General features: G+C 41.5%; 1 protein-coding gene across 1 annotated transcript; it reads right to left on the reverse strand.

Moving 5' to 3' along the window:
- Positions 1 to 10,689: 10,689 nt before the first annotated feature.
- Positions 10,690 to 15,321, reverse strand: dla (deltaA). Its single transcript, XM_079854572.1, has 11 exons — positions 15,251 to 15,321; positions 14,859 to 15,158; positions 14,711 to 14,771; positions 14,360 to 14,617; positions 13,568 to 13,628; positions 13,345 to 13,475; positions 12,956 to 13,125; positions 12,268 to 12,484; positions 11,352 to 12,180; positions 11,009 to 11,243; positions 10,690 to 10,889 (listed from the first exon to the last, which is right to left on the reverse strand). Exons 1-11 carry the CDS (start codon positions 15,302 to 15,304, stop codon positions 10,884 to 10,886), a joined length of 2,322 nt encoding a protein of 773 aa, XP_079710698.1. The 5' UTR covers positions 15,305 to 15,321; the 3' UTR covers positions 10,690 to 10,883.
- Positions 15,322 to 19,869: the final 4,548 nt, after the last annotated feature.

A 19,869-nucleotide genomic window follows, 5' to 3' on the forward strand; every position in this document is an offset into this window, starting at 1 on the left:
CTCTGCCGAACTCGCGATTGACTTGAGATTCTTATACAGCTTTTCAGAATCCAAGCTGTGTCCGTAAGAACTCTGGGAGGGGCTTCTTTTGTGGGCGGGGCTAAAGGAGTCTGCATATTTATTCGTACCTGAGTTTCGCGAGGGGGTCGTGGTGACTATCGAATCTCGTCTTCGTGACGGAGTGCATTTCCCAGAAGCCTGCTGTGAGGATGTGCGATGGCCGTGCGTTGTTGAACCTCGCCGATGGGACGAACTTCGCGATTCCCCCCGCCTTTGTGGCGAGACGTTCGTAGATCTCGGGCTGCAGGAACGAGGGCTTGCGCGGGATTGGCTGTCTCCACGTCTGAAATTTGAATAGGACATGTGCCGCTGAGGGGAGAGGCCGCTCATTACCTCATCGCTGAAATTGTCAGTGCGCCTCCTATAGGACGGAAGGCCTAGGTCACGGTTTCGGAAAGGGATGGCGGCTTTACGTTCTGGACTGTGATTGGCCGGAAGAGGGTGGCCTCTCTCGTAGTGACGCAAGGGAGACGGAGGACTGCCATCTTCTTGTTCCCGGTCTCGTGAGAGGAAGCGATTGGCTCTCTTAAAAATGGCACGTCCACCACTTTGTTCTGTTTCTCTTCTAGTCTCTGTTTGAGGAAGACAAGGTATTGACACTGCACTGATGCACAAACATGTATAATTAATGTATAATACATGCATGTATGATAATTTTTTTATTATTATTTATTAGGGGTGTAACGGTACACAAACATGACGGTCCGGTACGTACCTCGGTATTGAAGTCACGGTTTGGTACAGGATGGGGAGAATACTATTGCTTCTTTTTTTTATTTCTTTTTTATTAAACTGTTGTTTTTTTTTAAACAAAGTGTGTATATGAGTTTAAATAAATTCTATTGAAATAAAAAAATTCTTAAGGATAAAAAAATATTTTTTAGTTAATGCTGTAAACTGTACGGGGAGCCCTTAATTGCCCTTTACTATTACATTAAAGCTTACAAGTAACAACAGAGCCCAAATTATTAAATTCAGTTGCTATTTATTTTTATATATATAATAATCAACACTCATATGAAATGCTTCTCTCTAGAGTTAATTTCTCTAGTGAACTAATCTGCTGTCGACACTAAATGCGGTAAACTGAGGTAAACTTAATGCTACGTGAGATATTATTCTCAAGCTGTTTTATTGAAATCTTTCTGCAGTTGAAACACTGGTTGAGAGATGTAAACACAATACATCGATCGAAAGTCTTTTTTTTTTTTTCTTCTTCGCTTTTTTACTGGTAACAAACATTGCCACACGCCCCCTTCTGGATTGGAGTGTGGATCCCCTGTTACTGAATGTATTCGTCGTGCGACTGCATGAACCAAACCGTGACATCCACACCGTACGAATATATGTATTTAGAGTTACACTCCTATTATTTATTGATTGTTGCATATACAAGACAAAATACTCTACTGCTGTAGTCCCGTTCACACTAAGAACGATAACTATTTTAGAGTCCACACCTACGCACAATATTGTTCTGTTTATTATAAGCAATATTATTTTCTGCCGCTTTAATTGCTCAAGCTCTTTAAAGTTGGGTGGATTCTGTTTCGCTGTCAGTGTTTTTTTAATCATTCATCAACTGGAAAAAATTCTTCTGAAAGTGATTCCAACCATATCGTTCCTCTGTGTCGTTATCGTTATAGTTGTGGTGTGCTATGATTTTTAAAACGATATCTTTATTGTATCATTATAGTCATTGTCCTTGGTTTGAACGGAATTTTTGGAATTACCGTAATTCAGGATTCCAAATTGTAAAAAGTGTCCTTATATTTTCACCTTGTAAACTCAGAATTTTCTGGAAGATCTGACTTGTACCACCTGACAGCTGCATTGCTATACAGAAACACTCAAAATGGCTCCGTCTTCAGCAATAAAATGTTGTTAAGTTACGATTTTGTAATATTTCTGCAAAATCGTGGAACTGAGAATCTAATATTCTCAATTCCTGTAATTGACTATTGTTTATGTCTTAATACTGCAAGAATAATTTGAAAATAAACAAAAGGCATACATTGCAATTTAACGTAGCTAGCACACAAATCATCTAATGTCCCACTAAATAAGCGATACGTTTATTAATAAGGCATTTGCATAACGACTGTTACTTGATGTGTTGTGGTTTTGTCTGTTGATCACTCTAATTACACAGATCCGAGGACGTGAAAAGCTACGAGTAGAACGTCAAGGGCTGTCCTCGTGTAATTATGATAATTATGATACGGCGTAAATCTCACCTGTGTGTTGGCTGACACTTTCTCTTCTGCTCATGCTGATGCTTTCTCTCCTGCTGGTGTTGGCGCTTTCTCTCCTGCTCTGCGTTTCTATCACTGAGCGACTCTCTGAGCGCTGGAGAGCCGGTTCCAGTCGAGTCATGCTTTAGGTCTGGCTCTGAGAACTTCAGTTCAGTAGTGATCGCTCCTTCAGATTGCAAATACGTTCTTCAGGTCCTCTCTCAGAGGTCACACTTTATTCTAAAGCTGTTAAATAAAGAAAAGAAATAAAAGAGAGATAAAACAAGAGAAGGAGAAAAAATAATGCAAATGCATCTCATCCAAATCTAATGGTCCTTACAAGGTATCAAAAGCCCATAAAAGCTGCTTTAATGTCATAATTAAACTAAGGCTTAATCCTGGCTTAATCTAAACCCTGTCTGTGAAACCAGGCCTAAACTTAAAATTTTAGGGCAGTACGAACACTTACCTTTTTTAAGTTGAAACTTTTTTTTTTTACAATGAACAAGTAAAATATCTGCCAATGGGATAATAAAAATAAACTTAATTCAAAGGGATTACAAGTTTATTTTTCTTACCCCATTAAAAATGAACTCACTTAATTTTGATGCATTTTTCAAAACACTATAATGACATGATATTTTATGTCATTTTGCTTCTCATGCTAATATCTTAAATATTTAAATATTTGTACTGGAAAACGAGAAAAGTAGTTTCAAATTCTAAGAAAGAAAAACATTTTTGCAGTGCACATGGCAATTGCTCGGTTTTGTTTCATGTTATCTTTGGAATTATGTAGCATATTTATACAGTGCTGTTAATGGTAGCTAAACCATTTTGATTACATTTTGACACTAAATTACTGAACTTGTGGATGTCATTAAAATGGACTCTTTACTGCCTGTTCCTGGTTTGCTGTGTAGTTTATTAGTAGTAGATTAAAGCAGATGGTACATCACTCTCTAATGAGTCTTTGTCTACATCCATTATCTGAATTAGACACGGTCAAGTAACATATTGACGTATTTCAAGTAGTGTTCAGCTCCACCTGCAGCTCGAGGAGAATGATGCTGATCTTAAGAAACAGATGTGTGTCAGGTCATGTGAATGCTGTTCTTCAGTGTTTTCTTGATTCGAGGAAAGCTTGTAAACCGTTTAAGCCAGAGATGCCTGAACCAGTTGGCCAGTGATGACCTTTGATTTGCCCTGCCATCAACAGAGGGGGGAAATAGGACATTTAAGCATATCATAATTTCTTATTAATTTATGTTTTACTTTTTTTTACTTATTTTCTCATTGAAATGTGGAGATTATAAATAACATTTTCTGAATGTAAATTTGAAAATAAAATAGTTGCGTATAATGCAACATTAACCTTCAGTCCATAGTTTTACTGTCATTGACATACTATTATAGTTATATAATAATATATATATATATATATATATATATATAATTAATATTTTTTACGTTTTTTTTTTTAAGTTTTAGTAATTTCATAGTGTGTTTTTGTAATTTTATTAGTTATTGTTTTTTTTTTTTTATTAATTTTTATTTAATTATTAGTTAAGGTAACTAATACTAGTAAAGGTAAACAAAAAAAAAATAGATATTGCTTTGGCAACTAGCTGAAAGCTCTTTGTTTAATTTCAGTTACAGTTTATTTCATTTTATGTATCAATTATGGTTTTAATTTTAGCTAACTACAATCATGCTTTGTATTAAAAGGTTTGGGCATCTTTGGGCACGTTCAAGCGAACCCTGATTGAAAAACGTTAGATTTTAGTTTTTCTGTTTTGCATCTAAATATCTGATCCATCATTTTTTTTTATTGTGCACAAGGTTTGGTGTCAGGAGAAAACTTCATTGCATTGTCCCTTTACTGATTTGCATGTAAACCATAACATGCATTTATAAGGATCTGATTTTCCTTTTGTTGTAGATCACTGGTGACTCTGACGGCCCTTCAAAACATCAATACATCAAGTGGCGAAGAACAAATTCACATCACAGCTGCTGCTTGTTCAGGACACATCACCTTAATCTCCCTGATTGGCAGATTGTGACGGAATCCAAGCGTTCTTGAATAATTTACATCGCTAAGGTGAAGGTAGAGACTTTTAACTCCTAAATACAGCGATAAGTGCAATCTTAGCAGGATCTGTACCAGAAACAGGATATTTTAATGTAGCTTGTGGGTTAAACAAGTTCCTCGAGGCTTAAAGGTTAGATGGATGTTATGCCAGAGCTCAAGCAACTAATCAATTGATGTTACTCAATAACTCAATTTAACCTCTACACACATGAGAAAAGCAATTGTAGCTACACTACGGTGTGAGGCGTGAGCTTACAGCACAGACATGCAAGGTTAGCAAGCACTTTTTAGTGCTAGCAGAAAGTAGCCAGCAAAGATAGAACAGCTAAGCACAAGTCAATCCAAAAGCAAAGTCCACAAATAAAACACAAACCTTCTCAGCGCTCCCAAGACTTCACTAATGTCCTTGCCAGCGTCTTGTATCTCTCCTTCTTCTCCCCATCTCTGTGGCGTTCTTCCTCTCGCTCTTTCCTCATTACTTTAGGACCGGCAGGTGTAACTCAAGCTAGACTCTGCCTCTCCTCATGACTATTTCATCACACCTGGTCTGTCCCTATTGCACCCGAGTCCTCTTCCTTGTTCTCCTGTTCCCAGTTCACATTTTCTTCTCGTCCTCTTATCTGTGTTCTTCAGTTATTTCCAGCTCTGCCCGAACCAGCCTCAGTTTCTTCCTTGGTCAGTTTTCCAACTTCACCTGCTGGTAATGGCGCATTAATAACTAGAGTCAGTGGACGTGAACCGAGCCCTCACAGCTCAGTTGGACGTGACTGATGACTTTGCGATTTTGAGTACGCTGCTGTTTAGTATTTTAGCGTCCATGTTGTGCCGGAATATAGTGTTACTGTCTGTTCCCTGAGGACTCTACATGATCGGCTCATTAAAATGCAAGGGATCACAGAGCAAACCTCTTATTCCCTTCTTCGTTTTCCATGAAGTCACATTGATGCCAGCTCAAGATCTAGTGCTAATTGAAGTGCAGAATGCTTACCCAGTTTGATCTTGGGTTGTTTGTGCAAAACTATGTTTCTGCACTTGGCAGAGGCCTTCTTAAGAAAGCAACTTAAGATTGCTCTAAGATTTTAATATGAAAGGCCATGGCCATATTTATTCTTTAGGCACCAAATATTAAATAATTTAAGTTTCATTCGATTTTTACATCTTCTAAAAAATGTAAGTGTTTGCCCAATGCGAAACTCTCCACAGTGATGCTAGAATGTTCTGGTTGGTTGTCAGGACGTTGCTATGAGATTGCAACCGTGTTCTGAGTGGTTGCCAGAGTGTTGGTATGGGGCTGCCATTGTGTTGCTATGAGGTTGCCATGGTGTTTTTAGTAGTTGCCAGGGCATTGCCATGTGATTGCTAGGGTGTTTTGAGTAGTTGCTAGGGTGTTGCTATGTGATTGCTGGGGTGTTTTGAGTTGTTGCCAGGGTGCTGCTATGTGATTCCTGGGGTGTTCTGGCCTGGGTGGTTTCAAAGGTTTGAGATTGCTAGGGTGTTTTGAGTAGTTGCCAGGGTGTTGCTATGTGATTCCTGGGGTGTTCTGGCCTGGGTGGTTTCAAAGGTTTGAGATTGCTAGGGTGTTTTGAGTAGTTGCCAGGGTGTTGCTATGTGATTCCTGGGGTGTTCTGGCCTGGGTGGTTTCAAAGGTTTGAGATTGCTAGGGTGTTTTGAGTAGTTGCCAGGGTGTTGCTATGTGTTTGCTAGGGTGTTCTGGGTGGTGTCAAAGGTTTAAGATTGCTAATGTTTGTATTGTAGGGTGACCACCCGTCCCGCTTTGCGTTGTGCTGCACAGCATTTTCACCTCGTGTCCCGCACGTCGCATATTGAGATATTTTCATCAGTCTGTTGGTGTTTTAATGATCATATTAAGAAAACGTGCATCTTTTGAGTTTTTAAGAAAGCATTTTATTTATTCTTTTTGCTGCATAGTTTTTCACCTATATTTAACAGCGCTTTGTCAGAAGTACAAATACAAAAACAGCCGTTTTTTAAATCCTATCCAATGGTTGAAAAGAAAGGAGTAAACACGGTCACTAGTAGGTTGTGACGGCTGTCAATCAAAATGTGGAGTGGTGATTCGTTCCATGTGTTCCCTGTCAGAAAACAAATGGATAATTCGGTAAATTAATTTTTTAATTTAATTTATCAACTTGTTGGTTTTAATTCACATCCTTTCTAAAAATATGAAAGTTTTTGGTTTAATATATTCTTAATATATAAGACTGTCAATTAACTAATTTCATGTTGTTCTATATTTTATTTGTTCATTATTTATTTTGTTGGATTTTAGTTGGACTTGAACTTGAACAAAAATAGTTATCTGCATGATGCTTGCTGCCTTTGGGCTCAGTGATGGTGATTTTCTGGAAGGGACTAAAGAACAAAGTATTTTTATCAGCTGAAATGTGGAATACAAATGTTTTTAATAAGTTAAATAGACATTATATAACAGTTTCAGGGTATGTTTTAGTGTTGGTAACATGTCCCGCATTGTCCAACACAAACTTAGTAATCGTCCCACATTTGGTTTGTTTGATGGTGGTCACTCTAGTTGCCAGGGTGTTGCTATGACATTGCTGGGGTGTTTTGAGTAGTTGCCAGGTTGTTGCTATGTGATTGCTGTGTGTTCTGGGTGGTTTCGAGGGTTTGAGATTGCTAATGTGTTTTGAGGTGTTGCTAGGGCATTGCGATGAGACTGGTAGTGTGTTTTGAATAGTTTTTTAGAGCGTTGCTATGCGATTGCTGGGGTGCTCTTTGTGGTTTCGATGGTTTGAAATTGCTAAGGTGTTTTGGGTGGTTGTTAGCAAATGGCTACTGTACTTTCTGTAAAATAAGTCACACCTGACTTAATATTGCACTGGGTCAAAATTGCATTGTTGAGAGAAAAAAACTGTAAGGTGCACCTGAGTATAAGTCACATCTTATCATTACATTCAGAAATAATGTGAAATGCCAGTAAATAAAACAACACATTTAGAAACATTATAAATGCTATAAACATGTATTTTAGTTTCCCTCACTCCACAAAAAATCTGTCCAGCAATCTGCCCAGCGCTAGCTCCATGTGGCTCCCGACCACCAGCTCGGCGTGAGGTTTAGTCCCCGGCTTCACCTTGGGGCTCCAGGCCAATGTGTCCTCCTCAGCCTGTCGGCTCCGCCCCGGCTCTGCTTTCCCTTGGCTCCACCACTAGTCCTAGGACTCCTTCGAGATCCTTCCGGGTATCCTGCTGCACCTTGACTCTCCATCCCTTTGGCTCCACCGGGCTTCTCCTTCCCTCTGGCTTCCCCATCGTCCTCACTCCCTCCATCGTCTGCCGAGCCCCTGTCTCCGCCTCAGTCCCGCGAGCCAGCAGCTCCACCTTCGGTCCGTCGGCCCATCGTTTTGCCGGATCCTCCACGCCCCCTGCTTCCACCTCCGTCAGTCAGTCCTCGGGTTTCGCCCAGTCATTCAGCCAAAGCTCCACCCTGGCTCCTCCCACCAGCTGTCTCCAACGACTCCCTGTCCCTCCCTCCACAGCTGGATTATGAGTTACTGCGCCTTCTGGGAAGGGGGAGTACTGTAATGTGTATGTTCTGTTTAGGTTTTTCTCTCTGTTCCCATTTACCTGTGCTCCTGATCATTAGTTAATTAATCCCACACCTGTTTCTGTTCTTCCATTTATCTCCCTGATATTATTATGAGACTTTACTTCATCTTCTTCGTCGTTCGTTTGTATACAGCCATCCCGTGACAGGAATCTAAGTCCAGTATGTTTCAGATGATAAAAAATGTGTATTATTATGTGTATTGTGTTCTGGGTGGTTGTCAGGGTGTTACTACAAGGTTGCTACTGTGTTCTATGAGTGAATGAGTTGTATGTTATGAAAGTTATGAGGTTGCTAAGTATTAGGGATTTTGAAAAATCCATAACTTTAAGTATGAGCAGTAATAATAGTGAGGCTTGTCTTGGTGTAAATAAAGTTTAAAACTGCCTAAAATAAAGTTTTTAATTATTGATCTCAGGGTCAATATCTAAATGAAGTGAATTGCTTTTTTTGCAGTGCAATGTGAAGTAGTTTTAAGTTACGTTCAGATGTGAAATATCAGAGAAGACCAAGAGACGTGAGCTGAAGGGTCTCCATTGTGTCTCTCATCCATGGCCATGTGGGGTCTAGCTGGTGTTTTCTGCCTGCAGGACGCTTTGACTCAGGAGGACAGACAACATCTGTCGTTCTTTGCCCCCTCCCCTTCCCTCCATTCATAGGCACACACTGCCTCTCCCAAATGGTGCCCTTTTGTATCGGCTATTGTCCGCCACTACATTGTGTGACTCTGCCTGTTCCCCAGAGCTCCATTGATGAGTGTTGTAAGAGACCTCAGCCAGAACTCCTCTGAACTTCTCCTCCAGCTTAATGTTTAGCCATAAAAGCTCAACAAAAGATGTTTTGTTCTCTAGCTACTTCAATGTTAGGATACAAAATATCTTGCAACGTTTTTTCTTAATAGAAAGTACAAACTGCTTTAAGAGAAATGCATTAAAAACAACTTTTTTTATTATTATTATTATTCATGCATGTTTGAAATCAAGTAAGGCTTTCCCGCCAAAACACCTGCCAAATAGCTTCATCCATTTAGGAAATCTGCCAACTAGTTCAGGGTTTTTTTTCCCCTCAGCCCTTCCCAAAGCTTTAAATTTCTCTCTCTAGTCTGGTTGGAAAACTTGTAAACATCCTGCAGCTATTTGACGGCTTTTCTCAAAGGCCCATCTCTTGAGCGATGCACCCGCGGCAGGCAGAATGTGGGGTAAAGCGATGAATAGCTCAGTATGGGGTGACCAAGAGGCCAGAGCAGATGTTAATGATTAGCTTCGTTCTCATCCCTATAAAGAACCCGCATCCCAATCTATTCCCTATTTTCTAAGGAACCATTTCTAACCCTTACAGAGTGGCACACATAGAAGTCATAAATCCAACACCCAGAAAAGACTTGATAAAAAACGTGAATCACCACAAAAGAGGCTTAAATAAAAAGAGGCTCCAATTTAGCAGCATCTAAAAGTTTTTCCAGTTTGTTTTTGGTGTTATGTTCATGTGATTTATAAGTTTGTCTTTACTTTAGACTGAAAATGCTGTAACAATTGTGTCAGTATTCAAATATGAATGTAAAGATGCTGAGCGTTAACATGTAAGACCAGTGTATGTGGTGCAGCTGTCAATAAAACAATAACATTTATTCAATAGTTCATAATCTTTATTTGGAAAAATAATTTAAGCTAAAACTTCATTCAGAGAAAGGAAATCAAACAAAAACCTGTTAATGAAAACAATAGCATTAATAACATTTTTTTACAATCCTTCTTTAAATATCTTTTTCTCAAAACATCCCAGCAACCCGAAGTGCCTTTGCAAGTAACAGGAGCAACTTAGGAAAAACGCAAACTTAAATAATCTTAAAAACATTACAAATATTTAGAAATACAACTTAAATAAAAATAAATTAACTTAAATCATACAACTCTTGTTATAAAAAAGAAAGCAAAATACATACAAACAAGGATATTATTCATCATCAACACAAACTTATTTTCTTACGTCGAAAAACAAATTACGCACATTTTCTAAACCATAATGCAAAAAAAGCGGAGGCTTGGAAGACTTTGAGAATTTTTTTTTTTTGAGCACTTATTTTTCCCATTTACACAGTGATCAAGTAATACACATAGTTTCCACTGGTCATGTGACAGGATATGACATCATGTGACATTTTAACCCAGTGCAAGACAGGCCAGTATGGTCTGGTAACATCCACCGTTTTGATGTAGTCCCTTGTACACTGACTTGTGGGGCCAGCAAATGTTGCCAAAATATTGCTAAAATGTTGTCACAAATTTGCCACGGTGTCGCTGAGACATTCAATGGCAAGAAAATTTGTGACACATTTATTTTAAACTACTTCCTTAACATCCTTAATGTTTGGTGCAGTCTCTGGGCACAGTAAAAGCCTGTGGGAATTATTGGCGAAAAACCAGCAAATGTTGCCAAAATATTGTTAAAACGTTGCCACAATGCTGACAAAGTATTGGACATCACATGGCAAAACACTGCGATACTTTACTTTACTTGTATCTTTCTGTTACGTTTTTTTCCTAATGCCATTTTCGTGTGTGATGAACCCACGTTTAAAAAAAAAAAACTTTAAAAATGGACACACATTGTCCAACACCTTTAAAATGGCTTTACAGGTAAATTTTACAACTACATTTGAAATTTCAATGACACTCCTGCCATCATTATCATTTCCACAAGTTTCCAAGCCTACAGGCCACCACTGCCTGTGCTTCTTTCAGTACAGAGAACCAGCTCATCCTGAATATCAGTTAATCAGTCTTAGTTTCTCAGCAGCAGTAGTCACGAGGTGGGACGTTTCCACCTAAGGTTTCGAGCAGCAGCATTTTCTTAGGGAGTTCAAAATGTCTCCCATAGGACACAATGAGCATCGGCTTCCTGCAGGCCCATTACACCTGAGATGGGGAAAAGGACGAGACAATAAAAAGTCTGTTAGTTCCCAGATTCAAGGTCAGGATGCTGAATGGATGTATGTTCTTTGTATGATGTAAAGTCAACTACATGTGACACTCACCTCAGTTGCAATTACACATTCATCTTTTTCCTCCGACATCACCATGACGGATTTGTATTTGGTGTCGACACAAGCCGACGTGGATGCCGATGCACATGCCGACGCACATGCTGACTCGGAATACAGCGAATCGGAATAGTTTGATTCTGAATACTTTGATTCTGAGTACTTTGATTCAGAATACTTTGATTCAGAATACCTTGACTCTGAATATTTTGACTTTTCTGATGCATCACTGAGAGAAAAGAGAGAGAATAGTGTGTTAGCAATGCACACATTAGAGAGCACGTTGAGTTGATAGTTACAAGAAGAAATCTTAATACAAGAATAACACCAGTTTTACCTTTTCAGACGTTTCCTGCGCTTCTCCTCAAACTCGGAAGAGTCCTGCAGAGATTGGCACTTTACGTCCTCGCAGCTATCGGACAACTCCTTCGCCGTCATTTCCTTCCCAGCGTGCTCCAGTTTCACCTCGTGCTTCACCTCGTATTTTACTTCATGCACCAGGTTGTAGTCTGCAGGTGCATGTCGTGTCTTATAGCTCCTCTTCTCTGTCGTCATGCTCAGGTCGTCGTGATCACTGTGAAAATCGATCTTCTTGTTGATGTTCTTGACAGGTGCTACCCCGACGACACTTACAGCCAGATCTTTGTCACGATGACAGTTGTTTGTAAGGTTGTTGATCGTTTCGTTTTCCCCGTTGGCGACCTCCTCCTCCCTATCCCGGCGGCGCTGCTGAACCTTTGAGCGAACGCAAACCACCACCACGGCACATGCGACCACCAGCAATAGCACCAGCAGGACTCCTGATCCCACAGCAGTCCAGGGAACGTCGCTGGCTATTTGGGAAGCTCTATCCGGAAGCAAGAACTGGCAATTGCGTCCTCCATATCCCGACACGCAAGCACACACGTATCGGTTGTTCCTCTCGTGGCAGGTGGCGCCGTTATGGCAGGGGTTGTGTTGGCAGCGGCTCACAGGTGAACTGCAGTTTCGTCCGGTGTAACCAGGTGGGCATGTGCAGATGTAACCACTGGCGCTTTCCTGACATGTCCCGCCATTTTGGCAAGGGTACAGCGAGCACTCGTCCCCGGCGCGATCGCAGTTCATACCCGTGAACCCTTCTGGACACTGGCACAGGTACGAGTTCACCAGGTCAACGCATCGTGCACCTGTGGATCAAAGTGGGAAGAGAATGAGATTCTGCACTGGTTTCAAGACAAAGATCAATGAAGTTCAAATACAAAAGTGCAACATACCGTTCGAGCATGGACTGGAGGAGCAGTGGTCGATCTTCTTCTCACAGTTGAACCCTGCGTATCCAGTGGGACACTGGCAGAAATAACCACCGTCCGGGTTGTCAGCGCAGCGTCCGCCGTTAAAGCATGGCCCATCCGCACACGTCATGGCGCTAAGCTCGCAGTTGTTGCCATAAAAGCCCGGTGGACAGGTACAGCTGTAGGTGTTCTCCATGTCCTGTGAAAGCAAAAGGAATGGGATGCTCAGCAAACAGAACGAGTGTTTTATTGCATGTACGTGGTTGTAAAGTCTTAGGGTGTATGTATTCACACCAGGAAAGCCCGCTAGTTCACTTGCTTTGGTCCGGACCAAATACAATGTTGATTTTTTTAGTTTGGTGTGGTTCGTTTTCACACTGCCCTTTTTGCAAGTGAACCAAAATTTGTAAACAAAACCACTCTAAGGTCATCCATTCATTGGACAGAAATTCGAACCGTACCAGAGTTCGTTTGGAACCGGACCGAGACCCCCTCTTCAGCTGGGTCTCGGTTCGGTTGTTTGATCCGTATTCATTTCCGTATGTTTGCTGTATTCACACCTGCCCAAAAGATCCGCACCAAGGGGGGAAACGAACTTGAGTTCGATTCAATCGAACCAAACAAGACAGGTGTGAATACACCCTAATTTATGTAAAACATGTACACTTACAGTGCAGCTTCCTCCATTGCGGCAGGGGTTCCCTGTGCATTCGTTGACCTCGATCTCACAGCTGGCTCCAGTGAATCCTGGGCGACAGGAACAGGTGTAGCTGCCCTGACCGGTGTTACTACAAGTGGCTCCATTCAGGCAGGGCTTATGATGTGTGCAGTAGTTCAGATCTGTAACAGAGGCGGACATATGTTGAGCACATGTGGATTAAGCAGTGACACATGGTTGAACCGCAGCTGGACAGCTGTCGCTCACTCTTTCTTTTGTAGTCTTGTGCACTTGGAAACTCATATTTCTCTTTCAGCCAGCCCCTCTACCAAACATCCCTCTGTCATTTAGTCTTTCAAGGCCATAATAAATGCTGTTCTGTGATCTTTTGTGTGCCTTACCTTGGTTGCAGAAGAGGCCTCCCCAGCCTTCCTGGCAGTTGCATTGCCATGGTTGTTGGCAGGTCCCATGAAGGCATCCTGGGTAACGTATGCACTCATCACAGTAGCGTCCTTTAAAGCCCACTCTGCACCTGATGCACAATATAAACAAGTGATCCCGTTAGAAAATCAGTCCTGAATGTGATTTCAACAGCTAATGATGTAAACATTGTGATGAACGTACTTGCACTCTCCAGGTTTCTCGCAGAAGCCGTGCTCCTCATCACATCCTGGGAGGCAAATTGCTGTAAGGAGGATAAAACACCTGCATTAGGATCAAGGATCCACAACTTTTACATTTTCCCATAAAATTTTCGTGTCAAATGAGGGGGCCACGTAAACCTATTAGCGTTCTCTCTTGCTCAAAAAATAAATGCTCAAATCTCCTAATCACCTCTGAAGAATTTCTGCTTAACACATGACAACAATAGGGCGCTCACAAACAAGGGGACCCTTCTTTCCTCCCTCTCTTCACTGTGGGTCAAAACTTTTTTTTTCTCCTCCCCTGTGCTCTCGATGTCTCCGGGTAGGGAAGATAAGAGTGGACAGCTGGTGTATGCGCGGCCAGCGGGCGACAGCTGCTCCATTGTCTGCGCACTCCCGGCAGCTGCCCACTTCAAACAATACCTCCCCTCCGCCAGCCAATCGGCAGCCGGCCCACTCCGCGAGCAGCCAATCCAACAGCAGCATGTAAATTTATGGCACGCGTGAGATTATTCCTAAAAACTTTCCTCCTCCCGACTGGAATAAATCAAGTGGTGTGTTGTGAGAGTGGGCTGGAAAGGGGGAGTGTGAGTTTGAGTGTGGGGGGCAGGGTTTTAGTTACAAGTTGTTTGTAACCGTTAACTTTTTTTTTCTCCCTCTCTTTTCTAAATAACAGCACAGCCTTTCAAAAATCTGTGTTTTTCATGATAGCAGAGCGTTATGTTTACTATACCATTAATAATTTAGCAATATACAATATTTTTTTACTCACGTTCTGTGCAGTATTGGCCCTTCCATCCTGCGTCGCAGATGATTTCTCCACGTTCCCCGCAGGTGAAATGACCGAATGCGTCGTCCCTGGGCCGGCAGAACACGGAGCATCCCTCTCCGTAGTAGTGCTCATCACACACAAAGCGGTAGGAGTACTTGAGCTCGGTTCGACCCACGCTGTGAAGGTCCTGAGACCAGTCCTCGCCCACAGTCAAGTGCCTCTGTGTGGTCATGGTACTGATGATGCGCTCTGGGTTTTCTGTGTAGAAAATGCATGTTTTTCAGTCATGCCGTTCAAAACAATATTCATACACAACTCATTATTTTCTCTTTTTACTGTCAGATAGCATACCTGTTGTCAGATCTTCTTTGGAATCAGCATGCACCGCTTCAATAATAAGAGAAAAAGTTCCCTGCAACAGCAAAAACAGATTTGTCCATTAGAAAATGAGCTGACCATCACTTTTGGAGTCAGTGCATTGGTACTAAAGGGTACTCACCGGCCATGTGAAACCGAAATTCATCCTGATGGGATTGGTGAAAGAGCCATCCGGTAAGGTATCTGGCACTTGGAAAGAGTTGGACCCCAGCACAGGGGTGGCGGTGCCTCCGTAGGTGCAGGGTGGCTCTGGAGATGCATTGGGCTGATAATGTTTTAAACAGATGCGGAAAAAAGTCTTGCAGTCGCACTGCTGGTACGGGGTGGTAAGTCCACCTTTACAGCAGTTCTTGTTGCCTTGCACGCCCTTCTTGTTCAAAAACTCCTGCAACTTCAGCTCGAAGACGCCAGAGGAAGACGCCTGGAGAAGAATGAATGTATATGAGTATTAGATATAAATGTGATTGCAATTTAACACATTACCTTTTTCTGACATGAGCGAGGAGTCCTTACCTGGCAGAGCAGCATGTACAGGATGGAGAAGAGCAACAGTAAGTGGCGTCCCATGATTAATAAATAAATAAATAAATAGTTTTTTTTTTTTTTTTTGGAAAGTCTTTGAGCAACTTGGCTGCTCCCAGATCAGTCAGGAGATCCCTCGTATTAAAAGCCTCTTCTTTTCGCCGGCTGATTCATTGGAAGAGGCTTGCTTTCAAAAGATACTGAGCGTGAACGCAGTTCCCTTTCATGTCAAAACAATTCCCAGTTCTTCCCCGCGAAAAAAAAAAGTGTCCAAAACAAACTGAAAGTTCCAAATTAAAATAGAATTCTTGTGGAATTCCGTCGGAATGATATAATCCTCAAAATTCGGAGAAGAATGCGCGTGTGTGCTCTTATAGTTCCTTCTTCGTCTGATCCTAAACCAGGGTTTGTCACTGGTCCAACATCCCTCCTCACGTCTTTCTCCGACGGACACTGTGCGTTTGTATCTGGAGCGAGGCCGCCTGCCGCCAGTTTTATACGGGGTGCCACATGCCGGGGTAATAATATGCTAATGAACCGCTACCCCCAATCTGTCCCACGCTTTACAATGCGGCTCGCTTGCAACCAGCCCCTACCAACCAACCAAACACATCAGTGCGCTGCTGTGTGTGCGTAAAAGTGACTGTAATTTACAACTTGAAGTTTTAGACACATTGTTTATTATTATTTGCATTAGAATATGACACAGTGCAACGTGGCGTACAAGTTTTATTTTCTTTTGTTTTCATTTACGCGCCCAGGGAGTTACGCGTGTTTTTGTGTGTGTCTAAAAAAATAAACTTTAAAAAAACATTTTTTTTTTTTTAAGTTTAACTTCCAGCACATTTAAGAAAGACATTCTCAGTTTTCAACTCATGTCTACTTCCCTTTGCGTTTCCTGTTTGAGGGAGTCCTGATTTGTGTCTAAAAAACATTCCTCAGGCTAACACTGTGTGTGCGTCAGGCAAACTCACAAAAGAATACGCATCATTTGTATGGAGGCCAAATTCTCCACTTGCTTTTCCCTTTTCCGCTGTGTGTGTGCGTGCGTGTGTGTATACGCGTGCAGTGAAAGAGTTCGAAGCGCGCGCGTGTGTGTGTGTGTGTGTGTGTTACTCGCGTGGCCATCCCCCGGGCTCACCGCTATTGTGTGCTGGCGGAATAAGTTTGCTCTCAGCTGTATGGTAATTTGGGCAGCACCTGCGCTACCGTTCTCATAATCGGCCGATCCGAGGAGCCCCACAAAAACAAGCAAATCGCCTCCTTATCGTTCCATTCTCAGGAGCCCATTCAAACAAATATATGTTTGTTTTTCTTCGTCTTTTGAACCTCTTCGATGCCCGACTGTTGTCTTGCATTAGAAGAACCCGCTACGTTTTTTTTCCCCTAGCTAGAATTCGTTGTGTGAAAAAAAAAAGTGTTGTGTGTGTGTGTGTGTGTGTGTGTGTGTGTGTAGGAAAGAAAAAAGAGCGAGATTTGCGCGTGTGTAATGGGGGTGGTGGAAGGGGGGGTCTTAATTTGGTCGTTCATTTAAGTGCGATTTTCTTAAGCACAAAAGCTTTTCGCCTGAGGTCCATAGTAACCAAACACAAGTGAGACAAATTACATCACTGTGTTAAGATATGCTTTGAGCTCTTTCTGTATTTCCAATCCACCAACCTTTAAATGAGCCAAATTTTCTGACATCATAGAGTGGGAAAAAAATCGATTCCTGGTGAAACTTTGCTGGTCGCGGGGGGCTGGGGTGGGACTTTGGGCATGGGCTGGAAAAGATGGAATTCCTCTTTTTCTGTATTTGCTCCCTGTGTGTGTGATTTGAATTTAGCATTTCAATTATTTTACTATTTTCCCCTCACATGTAATAGCCTATTAGGATTTTGTATTTTTACACTGTTCATGTTAATGATTAAAAACTGGCAGTTGTGAAGCTTTAATGTAAAAAATAAATAAAAAATACAGTGGCTATGTTCTGAATATTTTGTATATATTTTACTAAATCAATATGCCAATCTGAGATATTGATTTTTTTTTACATTTATTTTTAATTGTAAATGTTCTGATGACAACACAGGCGGTACACAAATCAACTTAAAGTTTATCATATTTTGCCTCAAAACCATATCAGCATAAAGATAGTGTGACCCACAAAAAAACAACACCAGGTCTCTGACTAAACAACATAAGCTTAAAACACAATGATGCATAACATCAATAAATCTATTTTAAAAAAAATAATAAAAAAATCAACAAATGTAATAGTTTGCACAGGAAATTCTGGGAATGTTTCCTTATCCATGGGAAAAAAAAAATATATTTGTTAAAAACTTTTTTGGTAGTTTTTATGTATTGTTGCTGAATATTTTTTTATTCTGCATCTATGGTTCCATGAAAAAGCTTTAACACCAATGGAATCTGTCCATTCCACAAAAGGTTCTTTATAGCAAAAAAATAAAAATAAAAGTTTTTTAAAGTGTTTTTCACACTAAGAAAAATAATGGTTCTTTTAAGAACATTTCACTGACCGGTTCTTTGGGGAACCAAAAATGGTTCAATGGCATCACTGCGACAATAACTTTTTGGGACCATTTTTTTACAGTGTAGTAAAGTGTAAGGTAGTTTTGTCCTTAACACTTTTGTCCTACTTTTTCTTTAACTATATATATATATATATATATATATATATATATATCTTTAAAGAAAAAAAATATTTATTGGCTTATGCCTGTTTAGTGATGCATGTGATAAAATGGTATATTTTTGCAATGTGTCTTAAAGTTAACCAATTCACTTTTTCTGTAACCAATTCATTTTACTGTATTATGTCCCCTTTTTAACACCCTTTACAGTGTGCAAGGCAAACATAAGTTCTCGAGCAACAGCTTTTAGTCAGGTTGTTTTGCTCGTTCCTTCTCCCTTGTGGAATGAACTAACAGTTGAAGCCTGTGGTAACTCAAGCCCCTCAGCTATCAGGTCAGTGGGACTCGCTCGCTTCTTGTTCTTGCCTTTCTTTGCGCTTTCGTTTTTCATTGATTGTGAAGCCCCTCGGGGGACAGTCACTGAAGGGGGTCTACGGTACGCCTTCAGACGCGACCAGACCCTTACACACCATCTGCCACTGACTAAACGCCTGTCTCCTCCCTCCCTCTGCCCGTGTGTGTGTGTGTGTGTGCTCACTGCCCTGGGTCTAAATTGAACTAGAAGCATGTTAAAGAACCTGTAACGGTATGGGCCGGCAGGGGCCAGATGGCGCAGGCGAAGCCAGAAGTGTTGCAGTCCCAGCGGAGTTAGACAGCACATGGGCGGCCGTGGGAACCTAAGCTGGGCTCGCATCACACGGGATCGATCATATGAAGTCGTGTGGGGATCACAATTAGGGGCTATAATGTTGTTTGCGACCTATCGATCGGCGAAGGGGTTGGAGAATCTGATTTGATACGCCACGGTTTATCTTACAAACACGTGGCACTCGATCGGAGAAGGTAATATGAATGAGAGGGCAGAAAGAGAGGCGCGCGCGCATCCAGTGTTTTAGGGAGGGGGTTAACTATTTATTTTTAAGGGAATTTTAAACATCTGCTTACATTTTTTTTCCTAGGAGCAATTTGTCTATAGGTTTGTGTCGCGCAATTGGCCAACCATAAATGATCTAAAATACTGTAAAGCACTGTTTTTAATTATATAATTGGTCGATTTATATAGATAAATTCAGGGTGATTTAGACATTGTTTTGCCATTGGGATGACTTGGAAAAAGTGTCCCAATCAACCTGAATTCACCCTACGTGATCCTACATGACCGCGCAGATTCACTTTATTATTACGCTTACGCGTTCGTTCACTTTGACTAGTTCCTTTTAAATGTTTATCATTGGCTACTAAAACCCTGTCGAAACATATACTTGTATTTTCAAAAGCATAGGCAAATGCACTTTTACTAAAGACACCCCCCAACCTTTTGTTTTCACTTCCTTTTGGGGGTTAGAGGAGGGGTAATTCGCACCCCGTCCATCTTAGAATGAGAAATACGTGTTTTAATCGCATATTTATCATATAGTTCCGCTTAAATACAAAAAGCACGCGCGTTGATCAGAGGCTACCTGTGGTCCACGCATTGTTTCAACTTTCAGATCATATTACTTTGAGCAGCTGCCCACGCGCGCCCTGGCTCTGACCACGAGGCTCATTATCATGCGCCGTTGCCATGGACATGGTGGTCGTGGCTTCATTGAGCTTCTCTCGGGGGCCTCCCGAGGGGATACAATCATTCAATAATTACGCAGGGATCTTCTTATTTGCGCCCGTGTGAGTCTGTTTGTGGGTGTGTGCGAGCGTAAGGAAACAGGCGTGGACGTTTGGGAGCTGACGCTTGTCGCGTGCCTGCGCGTATCAAAACACATCTGCTTCCAGGGCTCCTGGGACTGATGCGCGCGTCCGGCCACCACAACATATCGACCTCTGTCTCTCTCTCAACATATTGATTTGACAAGGAATAGGCATTTTTGACACCACAATCCCCACGCTAAAGATGTCGATGCAGTGCACGTTCATCCCACGTGATGATTTTGTGCTGGAAATGATTTCTAGCTTTCAGTCAAAAGTTTGCACACACCT

This window comes from Squalius cephalus (assembly GCF_949319135.1).
Source record: "Squalius cephalus genome assembly, chromosome: 2".
Lineage (NCBI taxonomy): Eukaryota > Metazoa > Chordata > Actinopteri > Cypriniformes > Leuciscidae > Squalius > Squalius cephalus.

Bases quoted from the DNA above. Each gene is read 5' to 3' on its own strand.
- dla (XM_079854572.1), bottom strand. From the start codon at position 15,304: ATGGGACGCCACTTACTGTTGCTCTTCTCCATCCTGTACATGCTGCTC. The intron at 13,476-13,567 runs GTACGTTCATCA...ATTGTGCATCAG, and splicing joins GAGAAACCTGGAGAGTGCAA to GTGCAGAGTGGGCTTTAAAG. The intron at 13,126-13,344 runs GTAAGGCACACA...CCTCTGTTACAG, and splicing joins AGGCCTCTTCTGCAACCAAG to ATCTGAACTACTGCACACAT.